General features: G+C 46.9%; 1 protein-coding gene across 1 annotated transcript in view; it reads right to left on the reverse strand.

Moving 5' to 3' along the window:
* The window catches only part of REL (REL proto-oncogene, NF-kB subunit), a 24052-nt gene that overhangs the window by 6687 nt on the left and 6605 nt on the right, over positions 1 to 10760 (reverse strand). Inside the window, exons 3-4 of the mRNA XM_005422632.3 lie at positions 10120 to 10211; positions 180 to 320 (exon numbers count right to left, since the gene is read on the reverse strand). Coding sequence (XP_005422689.1) covers positions 180 to 320; positions 10120 to 10211 — 233 coding nt within the window. The remainder of the gene's footprint in view (positions 1 to 179; positions 321 to 10119; positions 10212 to 10760) is intronic.

The raw sequence follows: 10760 nt of genomic DNA on the forward strand, positions 1-10760 counted from the left end.
TCATGTCTGTATGTATGCTCACTGTGCCTTGCCATGGCACACCCATGCTCCTGGCAGTCCCAAGCCACAGAAGCCACCCAGAGCTGGCACAGAGCTCAGGCAGCTGGCATTCCCCATCCCAAGCTGAAGAGAAAACAAAAGGGGAAAGCAGAGAGCCATGTGGCTGGGCTGGTACTCACTGTTGTCATAGATGGGGTTGGAGATGAGAGGAGGCAGGGCTATGCTGTAGTTCCCGTGCTCATCAGGAAGGAAGGCCTGGAAGCAGAGCCGGACCACGTTGAGGTCGTACTCGTCGATGTTGTGCAGCTGCTCCTCGGGCACTGCAGGACACACAGCAGCCAGGGTCAGGCACAGAACCAGCACCAATTCCTCACCAAACTGGGCATGAGCCCTCACCAGTAAAGGAGATGGGGCTGCCCATCTGGACAGGGGCTGCATGAATTAATCCCTTGCTCACACAAACGACACTGAAGCCTTTAAAAAAGCCTTCCCCACACCCAACAAGGCTCAGCTGTCCGAGCTCTCCAGCTGCTCCTTGTGCCTGGGTTCCTCACCTTGCCTGCCACAACAGTTTCATGTAGCTATAGCTTAAAAGCAATTTTTTATTCTTCTTTGTGCGTGATAAAATTTACAAAATTAATGCTGTTGCCCAAGAGAAATATTTTGGTACAAAGGGATCCTAGGGTCCTACTAAACATTTTCTTTGGCTACACAGTATCATTAATTTCCTCTGGAGACTGAGATGGAAGAAGAGTCAGAAGGCAACTCCTGGGGCAAGAATGAAGCTGAAACAACAGAAAACACCTCCCCACCCCATCACCTCCAGTGTCACAGCTGTACCTTTCAGAGCAGGGATCAGGGGAGCCATTGGGATACAGATTTGTGACACAAGAAGGAAAGCCTTGCTGGAAAGGATCCATTTCCTTGCTTATTCCTCCCAGTTTGCATAACCCAAACTCAGCATTTCAATTTTGTTCACTCCTTATTTTAATTACAAGATACAGGGCCTGGGGTATCATTACTGAACATTTCATGTATTCCCAGCTTAATGGACAATTCTGGGAAGAGCAGCCTCCTCTGAATTTGACACTTTCCTTTAAGGTGCGACACTAAACCATTATGTTGGCATTCAATGCTAGTAAAAATGAGAAACTGGCTTAATTTCACTTAAGTAGAAGTACTGATAATTAAAATAATTGCAAGTGTTTCTGTTTCCCCAAACCCCTCCCAGCAGCAGTTCAGCTGTTTCACACTCCTCACAGTTACCCAAAGCCAACATGTGCCAAGCCACCAGATCACCAGCTCTCCACTCTCCTCCCCTCCCTTTCAAAGGGCTCTTGCAAGAACAGAAGATTAAACATGGCTGTGATAAGCAGCCTGGGGACCACGGTGTACTGATTAGATTGCCTGCTCTGACCTTTAGCATTTATCACTGGCTCAGGTCCCCACCCTGCCACGAGTGGGATTCCACAATGCCCACTTGAGTGGCTTCTTCCTTTTACCTTCTGGTAAGCGTGAAGTTCTAAGTGTGATGAGCTCAGAATACTTTCCAGTGGGCATTCTGAGTCCTTCTGGTGCTCTGAATATCAGTTTCTCCTGGTCTCTAGTGCAAAGGGAAATCAAGTCACCTTTCCCCTTTCCAAGCCTGTGATCTGCAATATCTCAAGGCAAATACAGCAGTGAGTACAAAACTAAGAAACAACTGTGTGAGCTCCACAAGTGCTGAGGCCCAGGGGAGCCCAGCACTGGGCAGGTTGGTGCTGACTGTGTCACCAGACACACACAGTTGTATGCTTTAATGCCCTTCATTAGCTCACCTGCTACCCTGAAAGAGGATCTTTAGGAGATGGGTCTGGAACAGACAGCTCCTCAGCCTGACCCGGATTGGCTGACTCACAGCCCAGCTGCCTCTGGGTACAGCCTGATTCAGGGAACACAGAAGGAAAAGTGCACTTTCAGAGGGCACCTTGCAGAAGGGCTATCAGGAGAGCAGCTCTAATCCATGGCCTGACATCATGGAAGCTCCCAAGGACACCCTGACATCAGGGCTCACATTCCTGTTAGCCACTGGGCGACTATGTGGATCCCTGCAGAGAGCCAAGGGGTGCTCAAACCTCAAACCTGTTCACAATCAAACTAAGCACACAGATTCAGTACCTTTGCCTGAGTAAGCTGCCTGTGGATGGAAGCTGAGCACGAAATCTGGATCTGGCTTCTGACCCTGATGCAAAGGGAGGACTGTGTGGTTGTGCAACCAAGGCCCTCTCTCACGCTAAAGGAGCCTCAGCCCCGCTCCGGGCCTTCCACTGGGAAATGTGACTCTTCCTCAGAAACATGTAACAGCAGACTGAAGCACAAGAGTACTCTGTAAAAGCAAAAATACTCTAGATATGGAGAAAATTAGCAATGCTAATGCTCAAATGATGTCATTTCCTCCGCTACAGACTTGCGCAAATTCCCAATAAATCTGTCCAACACCTGACACAGGAGTGGTGTGCCAGGAATGGCAAGGGACAGAATCACTGAGTACAGCTCATTCTATTGCAGCAAAACCACTGCTCCTGCTTTGCATGTTTTCATAAACCATTTAATAGAATCTTTAAAAATCTGGCTTTTGAAAGAGGAAGCGTTCAGTCAAGAGTGATTCCTCTTGGGCTATTTTTAACCCTACAAGAAGAACATAACAGTGCAAGAAAAGGAGAACAAGACAGCTGCAACTCCATCTTGTGATGACACGCTTCCAAAAAGAGAGAGACACCAGATTCCATGTGCATATGAAGAAGCACACAGCTTTTACCACTTTCAAAACAAGACAACCATCCAAACAAAACAAAATGCTGTTATTTTTAACAAACACCCAATCCTGCTCCCTCTGAAGTCCATTTGAGAGCAGCCACTGCCTTGGAATGGATGCTGGCTTACACCTTGGGAATATTAAAAGCAAACAAAGCCGAGGCAGACAAACACCCTGAGTAACGCCCGGAGCGCGGCCGGGTGGAGGACGGGCATGTCACCCCATCTTATTCCACCACCTCCTGTGCAGAAGGACAACAGAGGGGTTAAACCTGACAAACCTGAAGTCATTAAAGTTAGGAAACGCTGTCGAAGATTCTGGGAACGCTACGTACTGGAGAGGAGGAGCAGCCACCCCACCAAGCCCTGCGAGCTCCGCGCAAGCAGGACTGAAACCGGGGGCCTCGCAGGTGGGAAGGAAAAACGTCACCCCACGTGGCACCTTGGGGGCACAGGTGTGGGGGAAAAAGGCTCCAACACAAAACATGAACCAAAAAAAACAAAAAGGGAAGAAGTTCTCTGGTTTTGGCAAGGGTTCAACTTCCTCTTCTGACTGCTGCTCGCTGTGTGGTACCACACCTTAGTGTCTTCATCTGGATCCAGCTGAAAGAGCTGGAGCCCAACCAAAAGCCTGGGTATATTCCTGTGATGACCCAGTCTAATTACAAAAAATAGCCTTAACCTGGCAGAAATGCTTTAACTGCAGTTATCTCTGCACACAGGAACACATGAAGGACTATTCGTATGCTTCACAAGGAGCTTTCGGAAGTAACTCAAAGAAATTAAAATAATATTTTTAAACTAACTAAAATTCTAAGGTAAATATGGACTATAATGTCAAAAATGCCCATAAAAATACCAGCAGCACCATGATAAAAGAAATGCAACCCTGCTCACCAAGATTCTGGCAAGAGGGTTGCAAAAGGAGTACCTGGAGTTACGGCCAAACCCAGGGAGGATTTGCTGTTCATCTGGAAAAGGCACTAAAATAACCAGTAAATAATTTCATTATAGATCTATTTACAGCTCTTCTGAACAAAATGCTGGTTCCTCAGCTTTACTAAATAATTATCTTGGAAATAACTCCCTAATCCATTCTCTGCTAAGGTGGTGAAGGGACCAATACAGTCCCAGTGTAGGCAAAACACCCCACGTGAGCTGAACTGTGAACTTCTTCCAACCTGAGCTGGCTGATCCAGGCAGCTCCCAGGCATCAGGTTTGGGCTGTCCCCATCTCCAAGCTTTTGTCTCTAAAATCCAGAGATGCCCTGCTGGGATTCCACTGAATTTCACTGAGAACCTGCTGGATTTGCTTCTGTAACACAAAACTGGAGACTTTCTGGGTTCAACACACCAACGTGCAAGTCCAAGTTCAGACACAAAATTAAAGATGCTGGTAACGTCAGGCATGCTGTTTATTAATTTCTAATTATAGTTTTATAGGTTTTTTAGTATTTCAATAGCTTTCAACACCCAGCAAGGCCAATAAAATGCCATTTATATGATTAATTTAATGGGGGGTTAAGGGCTCTGATGTTCACTCAATAAGGTGATGCATCAGGGAAAGTGGAAGTTTATTCTGAACACTGAAGAGAAATGATCAAGGGTTTGGTTTTCTGACTGATAACACCTATCAAACAGCACATACCTCACACAGAGCCCATCACCCAGCTAATGATGTCACCCTTCTGGAGTGGGCAGAGCTGGAGGCATCTCAACGTGCATGGAAACTTCCAGGGCAATGTGGTGTGACACAGTCAGAGAGGGGGCTCTGTGGAGAGCACAGCTCACCCTGCTGCAAAGGGACATCCTGTGACCTTCCCCCATCACTGAGGGGCTGTGGGGCCACAGGAGCCACATGAGATGTCAAAGAGAATGACCTTCCACAAGTTAAAACACCCCAGAGATCACACCTCATTAATAATCATCATACATCACTCCCCACATGTGTGGGGAACACACACCATTAATAATCATCATGAGTTGTTTCTCTCTTACGCAGATGAGGGCTTTTAATTTAGGGATATGCTGGGAGCTCAGTTTCATTTAAGGGATGACACAGAAGTGGTTTGCCTGCAGGGTTTTGCTCCTGGAGTACAAAGATACCCCCCTTGGCCCTGATACCGACTGGGCAGCCTAACTCGGTCCATGCCAGAGGTTTTGCTGCCAAAGGTGGCTCTGCCCAACCTTTCCAGCACTGCTCAGGCTGGCTCAGCTCTCATGTGGTGAATCAGATCAAGGAACTGGTCTGCCTCAGAACTATCTTGCCAGAAGGGAAGAGGAAAAGGCTTGTTTGCAGCCAGCTGGTTCCCACGACAGGCAGCCCTGGCACAAGGGAATCGGTGGAAGCAGAGCTTCTTCCAGAGCTGCTGCTGATTTACAGCAGGCTCAGCCAGGCAGGGAAATGGGCTGCAAGCCACAGGTCCCTCTCGGTGCCCAGGAGGTCCATTTCAGACCCACTCATCCCCCCAGCCTGCGTCCCTGCTGCAGACACAGCTGTGCTGATGTAGCCTTTTACTAACACTTCCCAAGGGGTCGGATAATAGAATGGTCTGGGTTGGAAAGGACCCTAAAGCTCATCCAGATCCACTCCCTGCCATGGGCAGGGACACCTTCCACTGCCCCAGGCTGCTCCAAGCTCCATCCAGCCTGGCCTTGGACACTTCCAGGGATGGGGCATCCACAGCTTCTCTGGGCAACCTGTGCAAGGACCTCAGCACCATTAAAGGATTTCCTTTGTATATCTCATCTGAATTCCACTCTTTCTGTTTGAACCCATTACTCCTTGTCCTATCACTACAGTCCCTGATGAAGAGTCCTGGTGAAGCTGGGAACAAGGGGAGGGAAGGACTGTGGCAGCACTGTGTTTCTTCTCCTGATACACCCACACCTGTTTTATTCCACTGAGATCCACAAAAAGGTAATTTTCAATCAATTCTGCAGAAAAAAAAGAGAAACTTTTACCTGTACCTTGAAACAGAATGTGCATCAGCAACACCCATTTTTCAAAAAGCAAAATGTCAGTGAGTTGGTGAGTGCAAACAACTAAAATTCAGATGCCATTCTACAGCCAGTAAATGCCCAAACTTCTGTGGACACATTTCCCTGGTTTACAGAAGAAAGAAATGCAGGGGAGGTGAACGGCCTGGCCAAGGGAAGAACTGGAAACACAAATTAAAACTTCCAAAACTCAGCACTTGTTTTGACTAGACAATGTTTCTCTGGCTTCTTTTCCTGTTTTAAGTTCAATGTGAAAAAGGTAAAGTTGGAACAGATTTAAATGAGTGCATCCACCAGCCTCTGTACATTCCTGATACCTTTCTTTAGCAGTTTCTGTTTCTATCATTAAAATATAAACAAGTCAGCATTTTTGTCTTGCTACGTGGTAATTTTCCTTTTTAAACAGTTTGAAAGGGGGCTGTCCTTTATTATTAACACATGCATTTTGGAATGAGCAGAAAGGAGCATTTGCATGAGGGCAGAGGAACAATGGGCTTCCCAAAGCTAAGCCAGGGCCGTGCCACCATCAGGACACACAGCTTCCCTCGAGTGGCTTTGCTCTGTGCCCCTTCAAAAGCTGATGACTGTCACTACTAAGATTTTACACTTCAGGATGTAACTGGGGGGCTGCACATTTGTTTTAATACAAGAAAAGCAGCTCAAAGCTTCTTGTGATGACCAAGGAGATCGTTACAGCAGACACCTTCAACCCATCCCCATTGCCAAGAGCCGCTCACGGAATCCATGAAACTCCACAAAACTCCCTATGGAGCTGGCACGGGGGGAGAGGGGGATCGTGGGGAGGCCACAGGAGAGCAGCACCAGAGGAGAGGGGGTTTCTCATGGAAGCAGAGGCGGAGGAAGCCGCGGAGAGGGGCCGGCGTGGGCAGAGCGAGGGCGTCACGGCACAGCGGTGACGAGCGCAGGGTCAGCCGCCGGCGGCGGAAAGGGAAACGCAAAGGAAACACTGCGGAGGCACAGCAGACGTGCTGAAGTGTGGGCTGCACGGGAGAGCCTGAAAATGAACTGCACGCTCCTCAGCACAAGCAGCTGCAAAGGAGCAGGAAGATTGAGCCTGTGGCAAGCTCCAGGGAAAGTCAGGTTATCCCCGCTGATAAAACCCGCCTGGAATTTGGGGATTCTCACTCCGAGACAAGTCCGGGGTTTTTGTGCTGCCATGCATTTGGCTAGAAAAAGGTCAGTCCTTTGTAACACTGCACTGAGTACAGTTTTTCCATAATTTAAAGAAAACATTTAGGGCTCTTCCTCATTGACAATTAACTCCAGTTGTTATTAACTCAATTGTTGTCTCTATGTCAAGTCACACCCACTCACAAAAGCTCTTAACTGAAAACTGGCTCTTCTTTTAATTTGAGTTGGCTGTACATCAGACAGTGCATGGGAAGACAAGGATATGGCACAACTCAACAGCTCCCAAAAGAAAACAAACACCATAGAAAGCAGACATGGACCAGCTCCACTGGAGGAGTAACTCTGCTCCTTCGATGCTGTGCTATTTGTATCATCATCATCACCATCATCATGCCAAGGAGTCCCAGTTGCATGCTAGGCTGACACTGTGCCCCATTTCCCTGGAGTGCTCAGAGATGAGAGACAAAAGGGATTTCTAGAATTCTTGAGATTGTTAGAGGACTAAAATACATGGCAGGTGCTTTGGGAACACCACGGATCACAACCACGGTGTGGAAACAGCAATTCCCTCTCTCTCAAACAAGGCTAACACAAGAGGAGCAACCTGATTGCAAGTCATCCATCCCAGTGAATGCACACAGCTCCTACAGCCTGTGCTGAACTTCACAAGGCACAAATGCTGCCAGCCAACACTGGGAGCTCACAGGGAGGCAGCCCTACACAGGTGCACTGGCAGAATGACTCCGATACACAGCAGTGATCTGCAAACAAGTTCCCATCAGCCAGGGATTCCAAGGTAGGCATCAATTGTTTAGGGTCAATACTCAACCTCTCTTCCCCAAAAGGAGGCTCAGGACAGGGAATGCTTGTCCCAGAAGAAAGTGGGGAAAGAAAAAAGAAAAGCCTACCAGCCCACAAGCACCCTGAAGGTTCATTTTCCATGAAGTTCCTTTGATGATGTCATACAAGAAATGAGTAACACCAACTTGCGACCTGCTCCAGAATGTCTCTAAACAGGGAAGTCAGATGCTTCTCTAAAGACACAGAGGGTAAAGCACAATGCAGGATGGATTCAGCACAGCCTGCACAATCCTGGAAAATGCACCAACACTCCTCTGACCTTAAAAAACAAACTAAATCCATACATAAAACTCTCAACCTTGTCAAGCAGCGAACATTTGCACTGATCAGAACAGCAAAACCCTGTTCTGATCAACCAAATAAACACATAAAAACACTCCTGTCACTAATTCTGTTTTATTAGACCTTGGTCCCAGGCCTTTCTAGGCTCTGCTCAGCGTGGGACTGCCCTGGAGGCCGTTCTCAAGTGGCTCTGCTTTGTGCTGACACGTTAACATGCGCCAAAGGGCAGTGACGCAGCTGGGGATTGCCAGCGGCCCCTTCTCAGCACAGCCCCTGCCCAGAGCAGGCTCTCCCCTGTGTGTCACCCAGGCAGGCTCTCCCCTGCTGCCAGGGCAGCAAAGTGGCCTCCTCCACTGCTGGACTGGTGGGAAGCAGCCCAGGATCTGCCCGGATGCCACCAAGCTCAACTTTCTGTAATCGCCCAAAATTTATTAGTGGATGTGGAGTTAAGTGTCAACAACTGTAAAAATCTACTTCCTTCTAAAGAAAAGTTCCCCTTTTATTGTTTGAAATCAAGGTAGAACTGGCTGAGTCAAGGCAACATAATTCAAACCCCTAAAGTGTTTAAATTGTGCTGATGAACTAAACTCTTGTCAAAATACTGTGTGCATATATTATCTTAATTAGGGTATTTGTTCAGATGGGTCATCAGGGCCATCAGCCTGATTCCAAACAGCTGCTCTAAAATTAAGAAAAATATCTAAGACATTTCTTTTTCTATGATAAATTCAGCATCCTTCTTTTTGCCCCAATTCAGGGACATGTATTTTTAAAGTCACCAGAAATCCAGCTCTCAACTCTCCATTAAGGATCTTACCTGAATATAGCAAGAATTCTGTGGGTATTAGCAAAGCCACTGAAGTGGCTGGAGAATCTCCAAGCTCCTGCCTAAGGAAATACACTGAGGGAAATACATGACTACATTGACACTGCTTAGCTAATAATTTGGGGGTATTTATGCTTATAATGTCATTCCCCCCAGTTGTGCCTGCATTCTGCATGTGTTGGTCCCACTGCAATTGGCCAAAAAATTTTGCAGTGTACTCCTCACCCCCTCTGTGCAGAGAACTTGGCAGTAAAACTGCTGTGAGGGGAGTTGGTTTAACAAGTTGATCTGGAGGGAAACCACTCTCCTTTTTTTATTTTTTGCTTTCAAGTTGGTTTTCCACTGGAGCAACTGTCTGTGGGGCCACGCAGCCCCTGTGTGTGGTGGTGTGAGGAAAGTGGTGGGAGTGTGTGAGCAGGGATGGAGGGAAGAGCAGGATGACTCCTCCTGAGAGCAGCCCACAGATCAGTCACATCAAACAAAACCCTGTGGGCAACCCCTCACAGGTGTGGTTCTGCAGCAGCAGGGCCTGCCTCTGACCTTGAGGAGCCCAACCACAGCATCACAGGATGGTTTGGGGTGGAAGGGACTTGAAAGATCATCTTGTTCCAAGCCCTGCCATGGGCAGGGACACCTCCCACCAGACGGGGCTGCTCCAAGCCCTGCCCAGCCCTGATACTGCAATCCTGCTCTGGGTTTCTGAGCTGCCATGCTGTGAAATCAAGTGAGGGGCAGTTCCCAGGGGGCTCTCAGCCCCCTGGCCTGGCCACAAGAGACACAGCAAGAGAAGAGATGAGAAAGTGGAAAGTGAGATTTGTACTGGCTTAAGTTGTTGCAGAGTAATGCTAATTCAGTCTTTAACTCTCATCACTGCCAAAACTGGGGAAATCCAACTCCCAGGACACTTGTAGAAGTTTCCAAGAAAGGTTTCTGCTGCTATCCCACTCCTTCTGTCCAAGCAGCAACTCACACTGCTGCTGGGAATTACAAAAACTCAATATAAAAAGAAAAAGGGCAACTATCCAAATAGATTCATCATGTGATGACTGGGAAGACAGACTGGGAGGGACACAGAAGGGGAAGACTGCTTCTCAGAAAGAGATTTTTTGGAGAAGAAAAATAAAGTTCCAACCCAAAAGCTAAGGCAGGACAGGACAAACAAAACCCCATCACCCTGCCAAGAGAACCAGCTGATTTCCACTCACCATTGAAAGGGTTAATTTTCTTTGAGATTCGTAAAGAAATGGATTCCTTCAGGTCTTTCTTCTTCACACACTGAATGCCCAGGTTCTGAAAACTGAAGCATATGTGGCCAGATTTCAGCAACTAATAACATCTTCAAAATATTCATGTTAATTAGTGTGATAACATCCTGTGTAAGAAATTTTTAAAAAGCTTCTTTTGAGAAGGGTGTACAAGACCTGAAGAGCAAAAATGCTGCTTTTCCTAAAGTAAGGGCAGACACAGAAGGAAAAAAAATCCTAAAATAAAACTCTAAATCATTTACATGCTTAAAAATATATATTTCTATATTAAAATTTATTACTCTGCAGTAAACCTACAGTGATTAAAAAGTAAGATATTCAGTTTGGGTGATTTATAATGACAATCATTTTTGTAATCAATAAACCTGGTAATTTGCATTAGTTAAAGGATTTGCTCTCCTGGTTTTATCAGGGAATGTAAATCTCAAACACTATTATAAAGGGGTTTTTTTAAACAGGTCAAAACAAGTTTTTAAATCTCGCATAGTTATGGAAAAGTTCTGAAGAGCTCAGCTCCTGATTTGCATAAAAGTGCAGGTCAGCCTGATGCAGGAGGTGGGGGGAGCCACAGGCAGGCTGAC

The sequence above is a fragment of the Geospiza fortis genome, unplaced genomic scaffold, assembly GCF_000277835.1.
Source record: "Geospiza fortis unplaced genomic scaffold, GeoFor_1.0 scaffold275, whole genome shotgun sequence".
In the NCBI taxonomy this organism is placed as follows: domain Eukaryota; kingdom Metazoa; phylum Chordata; class Aves; order Passeriformes; family Thraupidae; genus Geospiza; species Geospiza fortis.